General features: G+C 43.5%; 1 protein-coding gene across 1 annotated transcript in view; it reads left to right on the top strand.

The window, feature by feature from the left end:
• The window catches only part of BFSP2 (beaded filament structural protein 2), a 94,406-nt gene that overhangs the window by 71,741 nt on the left and 7,775 nt on the right, over positions 1-14,890 (top strand). The window contains exon 8 of the mRNA XM_055124788.1: positions 12,929-13,046. Coding sequence (XP_054980763.1) covers positions 12,929-13,046 — 118 coding nt within the window. The remainder of the gene's footprint in view (positions 1-12,928; positions 13,047-14,890) is intronic.

Genomic DNA, 14,890 nt, shown 5'->3' with positions numbered 1-14,890 from the left:
TAGGGGCTCCCTGGGGCTCTGGGGGAGTGTATAGTAGCAGAGTCCACGCTCGCCGGAGATTAAACCAAGGCCTCCCCCATGCAGACCATGCACTCACCATTGTACTATCTCAACCGCCCAATTAGTCCTCATGTTAGCTGCCACCCGGTGTCCAGGTGCTTTGCCAGGTCTCCGTGATTCCTGCACATGCAGCTGACTTTGTCCCTTCATTTCAGGTTTCCCCTCATGACTTCATGGCTCCAGTGGAAATCTTCACCAATGTGAGGTCAGTCTGGAGGTCCGTCCATTAGGTCTGTCCCCTTGTGTTTGTGTCATCGCTGTGAGAACATGCTGGAACTAGCCTGCCGGCAGAATAGAGTCCCATGTACCAGAGTCCCCCTCCCTGTGCCACAAACAGTCAGGGGAGAATTGTCACTTACTGCATCTGTCCTGAGGTGCAGATGCTGCACACTGGGCAGCAATACCTGACTAGTGAATGACAGGAGGAAATGCTCCCATCAAATTAAGAGGAGCAGGGGCCAGAGTAATAGTACAGCAGGTAGGGGCTTGCCATGCACACTGCCAACCCGGGTTTGATCCCCGGCACCCAATATGGTCCCCAGAACCCCGCTAGGAGTGATCCTTGAGCACAGAGCGAGGAATAAATCCTGAGCACAGTTGGGTGTGATCCCCAAATAACAAAAAATTAAGTAGAGGTAATAGCAAATAACTAAACAATACCATGCATGATTAAGTCCTATTTTTATTTTAAATAAATGTATTTATATGTATGTATATATGTGAATCTCTGGGGGGAAAGGAGACTAAAACATTAATCAGTGGTTACTACTGATTGGAGGTAAGTTTTTTTTTGTTTTGTTTTTGCTTTTTGGTTCACACCCAGTGATGCTCAAGGGTTACTCCTGGCTCTGCACTCAGGAATCACTCCTGGCAGTGCTTGGGGAATCATGGGATGCAGAGGATTGAATCCAGGTTAGCCGTGTGCAAGGCAAACACCCTACCTGCTGTACTATCACTCTGGCCCTGATATTTATGTGTGTGTCTGCTTTTTTCCTTCAAACATGCATTTCCTTCAAATGCTTCAAATAAGTAAAATGACCATTTTTTGTTTTATATTTAGGCCAGATTTTGTACTCAAATTAGGAAATGTTGTATAAAAGACATGCAGGGGGGGGGGCAGAGTGCTAGCACAGCGGGTAGGGCGTTTGCCTTGCACGCGGCCGACCCGGGTTTGATCCCCGGCATCCCATACAGTGCCCCAAGCACCGCCAGGAGTAATTCCTGAGTGTAAAGCCAGGAGTAACCCCTGAGCATCGCTAGGTTGTGACCCAAAAGGCAAAAAAAAAAAAAGACATGCAGGGGGATGGAGAGAGGGATGGATGGACAGATGGACAATAGATAATAGCCACCTCCATGGAATCTGTTTTCCCCTCCCAGGCTTGGTCCAGTTCTCTTCTGGTGACCAAATCCACACCCAGGAGGTGGGAGGTCACCCAGAGTATCTGCGATTGTCAAATACTTTTGGAAAATTATTTGTAAGGCCACCCCCCAAGGTGACACACTTGTTAAAATTCATTGGGGCTCTGAATGGTTTCTGCCGGGCTGGGAACATGGTGTTTAAATGCATTCTGGATGTGTGCCAGGTCGGTGCTGAAATTAGAGGTTGACATTTAGTTTAAGAGCAAAACAGGAGAGGGCCTGAGGGACAGCTTAAAATATCCACTGTACGTGCACCAATTACTCCATTGTAGATACACTATCATATTGGCCTCTCCACCGGGGTCACCAAGCCCAATGGACAGACCCTACCATCTATCAGTGGGCAGGGGGGTGACCGCTCCAGTTTATCAGCAGAATAAACTCTTCAGTCTCTCAGCCTTTGTCCATCTCTGGATTCACTCATGCATCCAGGGTGACTTCCATTATTTCTTTCAATCAACTTTGTTGAGATACAACTCAGAGACAAAAACTCCACCTCATCCATGCTAACATACAGCTCGACGTGTTTTGACAAGTGTGTATCTCTTCTAAGAGCCAGTATCACAAGCAAATCAGAGAACTTTTCCATCACCCAGAAAGGTTCCTGCAGGTCCCTTTGTAGTGGATCTCAGCACACTTGCAGCCTCTGGTAACCACTGATGTGTATCCTGACCACAGGTTGCCCTTTCTAGAGTGTGATGTACATAAAATCTAACAGCATGTACCCTGGAATATCCAGTTTCTTTTGTTCAAATTAATGTTTTTAAGAAGCATCCAGGGGCTGGAGCGATAGCACAGCGGGGAGGGTGTTTGCCTTGCACGTGGCCAACCCGGGTTCGATTCCCAGCATCCCATATAGTCCCCTGAACACTGCCAGGCATAATTCCTGAGTGCAGAGCCAGGAGTGACTCCTGTGCATCGCCAGGTGTGACCCAGAAAGCAAAAAAGCAAAAAAAAAAAAAAAAAAAAAGAAGCATCCAGGTTGCTAAGTATCAATAGTCCATGCCTTTGGCTGCATTGTTGAATAAGTAATAGTTTATTTATCCAATCATCTTTTTCTTTTGAGGGGGGCACACCTAGTGGTGCTTAGGAATTTCATACTGTACTCAGGGACCACTCCTGGTGGGGCTCGGGGGATCATATGGGGTACTGGGGTACAGCCACTGGACCTAGAATGGCTGTATGCTAAATAAGTCCCAAGCCCTCCAATTACCTTTTGATAGACGTTTGGATGTTTTCTACTTGAAGGCATTATACATAAAACTTTTTTTCTCAGGCACTGTGATTTAAAATACTATTCAGGATAGGGTTTCACACATACAGGATTCCAAACCCACACCCTCTGTGTTTGAGGGTGCTTCCCTCCACCATTGTCTCAGATTCCCCGTCCATCCAACACTTGTCCTACTTGGAACACTTGTCCTGCCCTTGGAAAACTCCGTTCTGTAGAACAGCTTCAGGTTCTGTTGTCTTTGGCTATTTGTTATTAAGTTTCCTTGTACCCCACATGTGAGAGAAAACATGTTGTATCAGTCCTTCTCCTTCTGACTGACTTCACTCAGCATGATAATCTCTACTTCCAGCCCTATGGGACTAAATGCAGGATTTCATCTCCTCTTATAGCAGATTGGCATTCCATGGGTGTGTGTGTGTGTGTGTGTGTGTGTGTGTGTGTGTGTGTGTGTGTGTGTGTGTGTACTGTAGTTTCTTTATCCAGTCAGTCACTTGTTCTTGAAGACTTGGGTTGTTAACAGATTTTGGATATTGTGAAAGAGTTGTAATGAACTAGGATGCAATTGTCTTTTTGAAATAGTGTTGGGCCCTTGCGGAAGGTGCCAGGAAGAAGAATTGCTTGGTACTCTGTATGTTAGATTCTAAATGTTAGATTCTAAGTTGTTTTTTTTCCCAAAGAATCTGTATTATTTTCCAAAACAGGCTGACACTCCTACCAACAATAGATCAAGGTTCCTTTTCCCCTTAACTATACCAGCACTGATTGTTTTGGTTCTTTTGTTTTGTGTGTGTGTGTGTGTGTTGGCGGGGTGGGGGGGGGGTGCACACCCTAGTGATGCTCAGGGGTTGCTATTAGCTCTGTACTCAGGAATCACTCCTGGCAATGCTTGGGGGACCATATGGGATTCTGGGGATCCAACCTGGGCTGGCTGTGTGCAAGTGCCTTACTTGCTGTACCATCTCTCTAGCCTCTATTTTAGTTCTTTCAGCATGTGTCATTCTCACTTACATGAGGTGATTTGTCTCATTATTGTTTTGATTTTCACTTTTCTGGTGAAAAATGATGTAGTTCATTTTTTTTCATATACTCATTGTTATATCTTCTTTTAAAAAGCAAAGTGGCTGGAGAGATAGTACAGTGGATAGAGTGTTTGCATTGCATGTGGTTGACCCAAGTCCAGCCCTCTGAACCCCATATGGTTCCCTAGTTCTACCAGGAGTGGTCCCTGAGCACAGAGCCAGGAATAATCCCTGAGCAATGCCGGGTGTGTGTGGCCCCCAAATTTAATATATTTATTTTTAATATATATAAAACTGGGCTGGAGTGATAGCACAGTGTTTGGGCATTCGCCTTTCATGCGACCGACCCAAGTTCGATTCCTCCGCCCCTCTCAGAGAGCCCGGCAAGCTACCGAGAGTATCGAGCCCGTGCGGCAGAGCCTGGCAAGCTACCCGTGTGTATTGAATATGCCAAAAACAGTAACAATAAGTCTCTCGATGGGAGACGTTACTGGTGCCTGCTCGAACAAATCAATGAGCAATGGGATATATAAAAATATATATAATACAATATACATACATATATTTAAAGTGTGCAGATGGGTTCAGGATATGGCTTAGCAGAGGCACTTGATTTGTATGATTTTTATCTTATAGCTGAATAGTATTCCACTATGTATATGTACCATAGTTTATTTACCCAGTCATCTCTTCTTGGACACTTGGGTTGTTTCCAGATTTTGGCTATTGTGGATAGTTCTGTAGTAAACAAAGGAGTGCAAATGTTTTTTGTGAACAGAGTTTTTGAGCCCTTAGGATAGATGGCAAAAAGTGCACTTGCTAGGTCATGTGGAAGATCAATTCCTAGATTTTTTTAAAAGTGTCCATATTGTTTTCCAAAAGGAAACCCATTAACGATCCCACTAGAATAAATGATGATCCCTTTTTACCCACATCCATGCCAATTCTGGTGGGTATTGTTATTTGTAATGTGAGCTAGTCTCTCTGGTCTGAGATATCTTATTGCTGCTTTTATTTGCTTTTCCCTAATGACAAGTGATGCAGAGAATCTTTTCATACATCCTTGAGCCAACTGTATGTTTGTTTGTTTGTTTGTTTGTTTGTTTGTTTGTTTGTTTTGGGTCCTCGCCTGGCAATGCTCATGGGTTACTTCTGATTCTACACTCAAGAATTATTCCTAGTGAGCTTGGGGTACCATATGGGATGCTGTGGACCCAACAAATGTTGGCCAGGTTCGAGGCAAATGTCCTACCCGCTTTACGATTGCTTTCACCCCTGTATGCCATCTTTAAGAAAATTTATGTTCATCTCTTTCCCCAATTTTTTTTTTGCTTTTTGGGTCACACCCGGTGATGCACAGGGATCACTCCTGGCTCTGCACTCAGGAATTACCCCTGGGGTGCTCAGGGGACTATATGGGATGCTGGGAACCAACCGAACCCGGGTCGGCCGTGTGCAAGGCAAACGCCCTACCCGCTATGCTATTGCTCCAGCCCCACTCTCCCCAATTTTTTGATGGGATTGGATTTTTATTCCTGTTAAGTTCTACCAGTGCTTTACATATACTGGGTGTTAATTAATTCTCTACCCGATGAGTGGTGGGTCAACATTTTCTCCCAGTCTGTGTGGTGTCTTTTTATCCTGGTCATTTGGAGGAAGGTGTTAGGGGCTGGAGCAATAGTACAGTGGGTAGGGCGTTTGCCTTGCACGTGGCCGACCCGGGTTCGATTCCCAGCATCCCATATGATCCCCTGAGCACTGCCAGGAGTGATTCCTGAGTGTAGAGCCAGGAGTCAGCCCTAGGAGTCAGCATCGTCGGGTGTGACCCCCCCCAAAAAAGAAAACAACAACCAAGAATGGAGGAAGGTGTTAGACAACACCATTATTACTCAGAGCTTCTGGCTCTGTGCTATGAGATCACTACTGATAGTGTCCAGGTATTATAATTGTGCCAGGGGATCAATTGTGCCAGGTAATGGGCCAGCTACATGCAAAGCAAACACCCTACCCTATGCACTATCATTCCAGCTCTGGTCATAGTGTCTTTTCCTGTGCATAAGTTTCTTAGTTTGATATACTCCCATTTGTATTTCTTTTTCTTTTTTTTCATTTACTTGACCAATAGCATTGAATCATTGAATATACCTCTGGCTTCAATGTCATTTAAGTGTTTTACCTATGTTTTCTTTCAATATAATTTTTGATTCAGTCTGACATGAAGGTCTTTGATCAATTTAGAGTTGACCTTTGTGTGTGGTGTTAGGAGGGGAAGTGAGTCTGAATTTTTCATTTAGCATGTGACTAACCAGTTTTTCCAACATCATTTGTTGAAGAAGCTTTCCTTGCTTTACTTCATACTTTATCAGAATTGACTATCTATATACCCTAGGAGATATCTATTGACTCTCAATTTTATCCCAGTGGCTGGAGAGTGTCCTTATTTCAGTACCACACTGTTTTGATTACAACAGCTTTATAGTATAGTTTGAAGTAGGGGGAAAGACGCCTTCGTCTTCTTTTGTCCTGCATTGCTTTGGCTATCCTGGGGCTTTATTGTTCCATATAAATTTCAAGAGCATTTGATCTATGTATTTCAAATGTGTCATGGGCATTTTTATAGGGACTGCATTGAATATGTAGAATTCTCTGGGCAAGATTGACATTTTGACTATATCAATCCTTCCAATTCATTAATAGGAGATAGGTTTCCATTTCCTTATGTCCTCTTTTATTTCTTTTAGAAGGATTTGTTATTTTCTTTGTAGCACAGCGGTAGGGCATTTGCCTTGCACACTGCTGACCTGGGTTCGGTTCCTCCGCCCCTCTCAGAGAGCCTGGCAAGCTACCAAGAGTATCTCACCCACAAGGCAGAGTCTGGCAAGCTACCCGTGGCGTATTCATTATGCCAAAAACAGTAACAACAAAGTCTCAAAATGAAGATGTTACTGATGCCCGCTCGAGCAAATCGATGAGTAACAGTATGACAGTGAAGTGACAGTGATAAGTCTTTCCCTTCTTGTTGAGCTGATTTGAAAGGTCCTTAATTTTCTGAGGCACAATTGTGAATGAAGTTTTTTTTTTAAGTTCTCTCTTCTGTTTTATATTTGCATATAGAAATGTCATAGATTTTTATATATTGATTTTGTAGTCTGCCACTTTACTGTACATGTCTATAGTTTCTAGGACTGTTTTTCAGAATTTTTAGTGTTCTCTAAATATAGTCATCTGCAAATAGTGAGTTTGACTTCTTCTTTTCCAATATGGATGCCCTTAATATCTCTTTTCTGCCTTATTGCTATAGTACTGGTGAGAGTGGGCAACCTGGTCATTTCTTCATAATCAAAGGACATATAAATAATGAAGAATTCACACTCTTAAACATTTATGCATCCCTGTCACTTAGGGATAGCTCAGTGGACCGCACACGTGTTTTCATGTGACCCCAAAACAAAAACTAAAACAAAAAAAATAATTTGACATAGTTTTCCACAGTATAGACTTTTGCTGACTACATGTACATGCTGTTGTTTGATGTGCTTTCTCTCTCTCTCTCTCTCTCTCTCTCTCTCTCACTTTCCCCTGTAACTTGGTGGTTGGATTGGGAAGACTGATTAGATTTAGGTTCAAATTATTGGCAAGAACATTTCAATAAGATTTTGTAGTCTTCCATAAGGGGCACCTACTCTAATGGCTCTTGATGATAAGGGCCCTTCAAATTTTGTCATTTTTCTTTCATTTATCAACTACATTTTCCATACAGGGGGATTGCTCCTGATGGGCAATTTCTTCAGATTAGACACGACGCCCTGCCAGACTGGGCTGAATAAGACCCTGAAGCTTTTTTTCAAACTTGGTAGAATGAATGGCAAGTTGATTACAATGTCGGTGGTAATGTGATGGGACAAGGGTAGCAATTTCTATCCCTAATCGAATTTACAGCAACCTTTTACAACTGATGCTCATTACAAAGAAACAAGATCATTAAGTGGGGCTTATTAAATGTGATTATGAAGACAGAGCCAGCATGCTTATTTTTCTTTTTTGTTTTTAATGGTAATTTCCAATGTTAACAATAAAAAAAGAAATGACACTTCTGTGTGTGTGGGAGTACATCTGACAGTGCTTAGGGTTTACTCCTGGCTTTGTGCTCAGAGTTCACTTCTGGCATGCTCAGGGATCCATAAGCAGAACAAGGATCCAAATTGGAGAGGTCAGTTCCATGCAAGAAAAACTCTTAATTCCTGTACTCTCTCTAGAGCCTGGAAATGATGCTTTTTAAAAAGTACTGTTTGTGAGAATGTAAGTTGGCACAACTTTCCCTGCACCACCACCAAAACAGTTTGATTGTAAGTAAAAAATAAAAAATCCTAAAATATTTTATACTATGACCTAGAAATTCTACCATATTTCTGAATGCAGTAGAAATAATACAGGAATGTATCCCAGGAATTTCAGAAAAATTCAGCAAAGGTTATTCAGTTCATGATCAATCCAAAATTATACAACAATGGAAACAATTTTTTTTTCTTTTTGGGTCAGTAATGCTCAGGGTTTACTCTTGGCTCTATGCTCAGGAATTACTCCTGGCGGTGCTGGGGAGAACATATGGGATACCGGGGATTAACCCGGGTTGACTGCATGCAAGACAAATGCCCTACCCATTGTACTATCGCTCCGGCCCCAACATTGGAAATAATTTAGGAATCTGGTTATAGAAGAAGCTAAATGTAGTTTGTTATCCAATCATGAAAGTTCAGATGCCAAAAACAGTAACAATAAGTCTCTCAATGAGAGACATTACTGGTGCCCACTTGAACAAATCAATGAGCAACAGGATGCATGATGATGATGATGATGATGATGATAAAATACATAAGGGTAGAGAAAAAGGTTCATGACCTGGTATTGAGTTGAGATAAAGCTAGTCTGAAATAGTATGCTCAATAAGTTTTATTTTAAATGTACATATACCTATATATTTAAATGCACATATACACATAGATATATATCATATACTATACATATGGGCTGGAGCAATAACACAGAAAATAGGGCGTTTGCCTTGCATGCGGCTGACCTGGGTTCGATTCCTCGAACCTTCGATTCTCGGAGCTTGGCAAGCTACCGAGAGTATCCCACCTGCATGGCAGAGCCTGGCAAGCTATTGGTGGCATATTTGATATGCCAAAAACAGTAACAACAAGTCTCACAATAAAGACATTACTGGTGCCTGCTTGAGCAAATTGAAGAGCAATGGGATTACAGTGATTATAAATATATATATATATATGTATATACATATATATGGTTTTGGTTTTGTAGCCACACTGGTGGTACTCAGGGATTCATCCAAGCTCTGAGCTCAGGGATCTATCCTGGTAGTGCTTGGGGGACCTGTGGTGTGCAGGGGCTCAAACCCATGTCAGCTGTGAGCAAGGCAGGTGCTCTACCTTCTGAGTTGTGTCTACAGCCCCTCATTTTATACTCTTTTAGAAGTAATTATGCTTAGAAATATATGCTTCAAGAAAAGGTCACAGTAGATGAACCAAATAGAAGGTTAACAATAAAATTGAGTTATATATATATATATATCATATGTATTTGCTTATCTCATTTTTCAATTTTTTCTCTAGGTCATTCATACTTTTTTGGTGGGAGTGGTGGGAGACCCTCCCAGCAGTGCTCTGTGGACCCTGGGTGGCACTCCCAATGACACTCAGAGCCAGCCAGCACAGCAATTCATTTTTGTGTGTGTGGAAGTAGGGGGCTACCCCCAGCGATGCTCAGGGCTTACTCCTGGCTCTGCACTGAGGAATTACTCCTGGTTGTGCTCAGGGGACCCTGTGTGATGTCAGGGTCGGCTGAGTGTAAGACAAGTGCCCTACCCATTGTACTATAGCTCCAGCCCCACAGACCAGCAGTTCAATGCCAAGGCATGAGGATGTGTAGTCATACACTCCCTCCTCGTGCCTAGGGTCCTCCAGGACTGCAGCGCCAGCCATAGTGCCAGGATCAAACCTGGGTTGGATGCATGCTTGGCATGTGCTCTGACCATTGCACTCTCTCTGTTGCTATTTTTGCAGCACTTTCTGGGGGAGGTTGGGAGCCACACCCAAAAGTGCTTAGGGGGTACTCCTGGCTCTGCACTCAGGAATCATCCCTGGTGGTACTCAGGGCACCATGTGGAATGCCAGGGATGGAACCCAGGTCAGGAGTATGCAAGACAAGTGTCTTACCCACTCTTCTATCATTCTGGCCCTCATAGTACATTTTTTTAAAGTAAAAGAAATGTTAATACTCTTTAATAAAAAATCTTACTTAGAGCTAAAATTAAAATACTCATGGAGGGGGCCGGAGCGATAGCACAGCGGGTAGGGCGTTTGCCTTGCACGCGGCCGACCCGGGTTCGATCCCCGGCATCCCATATGGTCCCCCAAGCACCGCCAGGAGTAATTCCTGAGTGCAGAGCCAGGAGTAACCCCTGAGCATCGCTGGGTGTGACCCAAAAAGCAAAAAAAAAAATAAAATAAAATAAAATAAAATAAAATAAAATACTCATGGAAACTATGAAAATGTATTCATTATTTACTCAAAATTTTTCTTTAAGGTGGACATTCTGCATTTTAAAATTAAAATAATATTGCATTGTAATATTATATGTCTCAGGTGTACATATTAAAATATTCATATATACTAAATTAAATTTGTAATCTAAAAATAAATAAGTTATCTCTAAAAATCCAATCTATAGACCCTTTTTTTCTTCTTTTTTTTGCTTTTTGCGTCACACCCGGCGATGCACAGGGGTTATTCCTGGCTTTGCACTCAGTAATTACTCCTGGCAGTGCTCAGGGGACTGTATGGGATGCTGGGAATCAAACCCAGGTTGGCCGCATGCAAGGCAAACACCCTACCTGCTGTACTATCACTCCAGCCCCCTATAGACCCTTTTGATCTGATTTTCTCACTCTCTTTTCCCCTTCTCTTCCATATCACTTGACATTGGACGATATAAAATAGAAGTTACCTCATATGACCCAGCAATTACACTCTATCTAAAAATACAAAGATGGGGCCCGAGAGATAGTATAATGGGTAGGGAGCTTGCTTTGCATATGGCCAATCTGAGTGTCGGCCATATGCAAAGATACTGATTCAAAAACATATATGCACATCTATGTTCACTGAGTACAATAACCAGGATATGGAAATAACCTAATGTCCAATGACAGATAAATGTATACAGAAATTGTGGTGTATATATACAATGCAATATTATGCTACTGGAAGAAAAGATGAATCATGCTTTTTGTTGCAACATAGATGGAACTAGAGGGTATCATGCTAAGAGAAGTGAATCAGAAGGAGGAAGACAAATCCAGGATCGTCTTTCTCAATCATGATGTTTAAAGAAACAATCAAGGGGATAGGGAGTATCTCACCTCAGCAAACCCTTTGATTTTGACTACTGAAATGAGATGACCAGGCAGTGACGGGTAGGGGTTGGCGGGGATGGTCGGGAGAGGAAGAGATGAACTATAAGTGACACAAGGTTAGTGATGGAGTGTCTGGAATTTTGGTGATGGTGGTGGTGGTGGTAATGCAGTTATTTTGTTTATCAAAAGTACAGAAATCGGGGCTGGAGCGGGTAGGGTTTGCCTTGCACGCAGCCAGATGGCCTGGGTTCAATTCCCAGCATTCCATATGGTCCCCTGAGCACCGCCAGGAGTAATTTCTGACCGAGTGCATGAGCCAGGAGTAACCCCTGAGTGTCACCCGGTTGTGACCCAGAAAAGAAGAAAAAAAAAGTAAAAAAATTAACACTATTGTGACATATTGGGCTGGAGCGATAGCACAGTGGGTAGGGCGTTTGCCTTGCAGGTGGCCGACCTGGGTTCAATTCCTCCACCCTTCTTGGAAAGCCTGGAAAGCTACCGAAAATATCTCGCCCGTATGGCAGAGCCTAGCAAGCACCCCATGGTGTACTCGATATGCCAAAACCAGTAACAACAAGTCTCACAATGGAGCTAATACTGGTGCCCACTTGAGCAAATCAGTGAGCAACAGGATGACAGTGATACAGTGATTGTGACATATTACCTAAGGTGTGGGAGGGGGCAGTGGGGAAAGTCACTCCCTCATCTCCCCTGAGCCTCAGGAATAAAGCCTGTCTTGCAAGCATCAAATAAGAACATGCGTGTGAGGGCACTTGGTAAATTGCAAACTGCCAGGCAGCACGTTATTATCATGTTAGTAAATTATACACACAAGGAAGAGCAGAACAGGAACAAAACAGCTGCCACCGACAACAGAAGAATTGTTCCCTGTAGCAGATTTTTGATGGCTCTCTGGAGTCAAAACAATTCAAGGTTTAGTCACTGTCGCACTAAACCCGTACATTAACATCTATGCGACTGTTCCTATTTATAGATGCACTAATCATTAAACATTGTTGGAACACTCGGCGGCAAGTCGATTGTTAAATTGGTCGGTGAGTCGCGTGGGTGCGTGGCGCAGAGGAAGCCTGTGTGGTTTACGAGTTTGGCAGCTCATAACTCCAGGTCCTCACCTTGTCCTCACACTCGGCTCACGGTCACCTTGGAAACCGTCTTATTCTAGATGCAGAGCACACAATGCCCAGGCTGACACGGAATTAATCAAACTCGCCTTCCCCACAGGTCTGCTGGAGAAAAATTATCAGCGCTTCTAAGCCACTGTAGAAAGAATCCATAACGGATTTTTCGGTGATCTTCCAATAAAATTTAATGCAGGAAATCAGGGGTTATTTTTTAAAATAGAGAAAAATAAATAAGGGAGAAAGAATCTAATGGAAGGAACAAGGGAAGAAGGAAAGAAGGAGCGAATGTCAGAAGGAAAGAAAATGATTAGCCTATTTCACAGATGAGGAAACCAAGGCCCCAAAGCCCAAAGTCACAGAAGCAATAAATATGGGAGCCGTTGACAGTCGAAGAAGACTGATTCTCCTGATGTTCAGGACAGGTCCTCAGCATCAGCCACTGAGGAAACAGCCTAACAGGCCTGGGCCGACTCGTGAGCAGCCTGGCACAGGGTGAGGGGTGGGGAGCCGGCAGCAAAGGGGCCTCCCAGAGCGTCTCACCTCATAAACTCCCATATCCGAACCGTGAGAAATAAAGCTCCGGGGACTCCGCCAGGAGTCTGCGGTGTTTTGTTCTAGCAACCTGAGCAGACTGACAAATGGCGATTCTCTGCACAAGTTCACTGAGATTCTGCTGGACTGTTTGGCACGGCAGCAGCCTCAGGCCTCCCCAGCCTCCATAGCTGAGGAGAAGCTGGTGTGCAGTTCCCCACCCCCCCCCACAGCTGCAAGCAGAAGCTTGGCTCTGGCGCAGGCTTCCTGAGGGGCCTCCTGCTTAGCACCTCAGCTTGCTTCCTCCTTGTGGAAGGGAGAGGGGTGTCGGGGAAAGGATCCACACATGGAAGATGAGCTCCGAGCCTGAGGAGTGGGAGGGAGACTGACAGAACAACATGGGCCTGGAGTTTCCAGGTTACCCGGCGGGTCTATAGTGGTTCCTCACATGCCGCTGAAGCTGCTTCCCGGGGACAACAGGGGCAGCAGTTCCCTTGGACTTCCCTGGAAACTTGGCTCTCACAGGGCACAAGGAAAGGTCCTGACATGGCGGGGAAAGAATTCTGAGTTCAGACAACTCTGGGAATATTTGGGAGACAACGGAGTGTTTTGTGCACAGAGGAAAAGAGAGAGACAGAGATAGAGACAGAGAGAGACAGAGACAGAGGGAGAGAGAGAAAGGGAGAGAAAGAGAGGGAGGGATGAAGGGATGGAGGGAGGACGAGAGAGTCACTCTTGGCCCCAGTATAAAGCACCTGCCTTGCACATATGAGGCTGTGAGTTCCACACCAGCATCCTCTACATCACCTTTGTGTTTAGTCCCCAGCTCTGCCAGGGTGCCCTTGTCCCCACAACCAAGTGTGAAACCTCCCCCCACGGTATTGCTGGCAGCACTGCATCAAGTGTGCACAGCTCCTAAATTTGATCCCCAGCACAACAAAAATTTTCATTTGCCAATATTGAATGCAACCATAGTAAATAGAAAGTAAAGTGAAATTTATCAGTTACATGTGGTGGGGGTGCAATCAGGGGGGGGGGCAGATGGGAGGTGTGCTGGTTTTTTTTTTTTTTTTGGCGGTGGAATATGGGCACTGGTGAAGGGATGGTTGTTTTAGCATTGTATAACTGAGACTTAAGCCTGAAAGCATTGTAATTTTCCACATGGCGATTCAATAAAATAAAATTCTTTTAAAAAAATTTTCATTTCCCTAAGAAACCGGGTCTCTGAATGTACACACATAGTTTTCCATTCCCACCATCAATGTTTGTGGGTTTTATGCGTCCCAAACAGAAATTTGTTTTTTAAAATTTTGATCTATATTGATTTCCTTTTTTCCCCCTTGATTATGGGAGGTCACACCCATCATGGTGAGGGTAACCAGGCAGGGAAAGAGGTGGACATGTGCTTCACATTTTGAAATATCTTTCCAGACCTCTGGATTAAGTTTGATTTCTTTTGATAATGAACCATGTTGTCCTCACCCCTTCTTTCTCAATTTTCCCCTTTTTTCTGTGCCTGCATCTTCTTTTGCACTACAACTTGGATCATATCCCAAGTATTTTTATGTATTCTTTTCTGAGTCTCTAGATTCTATTTTATTCCTCTGAAGTTTTTTGCTTTTTGTTTATCTTCACATTTTAACTCCTCTGAACTCATACTACAAAGTCTGTCTCCTGGATAGCAACTAAAATTTCCACTCAGTTCTTTTATCCTGACTTGGGATGCTTTGTTCTGAAGTTAGATACGTAGGCACAGTTTATACACAAAATTTGTTATAACCTTCCCACCACCCATGTCTCTTAATTTTAATTACTGAAATACCACCTTAAACTTTCAGTTGCAGTAGTTGTTGCAAGCTCCCTTCTGATTTTTCCAAGTCCAGGAAGTTGTTAAGCTTTTAACTAGAGTTTTGTTCTTATTATTTTTATTTTGGTTTTGCTTTTAAAAAAAGTGTTGTTGTGGTTGTTGTTGTTGTTATTTTGTTTTGGGGGTCACAGCTGTGGTGGTCAGGGCTTACGCCTGACTCTGCACTCAGAAATCACCCCTGG

Source organism: Sorex araneus, chromosome 2, assembly GCF_027595985.1.
Source record: "Sorex araneus isolate mSorAra2 chromosome 2, mSorAra2.pri, whole genome shotgun sequence".
Taxonomy (NCBI): Eukaryota; Metazoa; Chordata; class Mammalia; order Eulipotyphla; family Soricidae; genus Sorex; species Sorex araneus.
The sequence above is the reverse complement of the archived record's forward strand: the minus strand, read 5'-3'. Positions and strand labels throughout refer to the sequence as shown.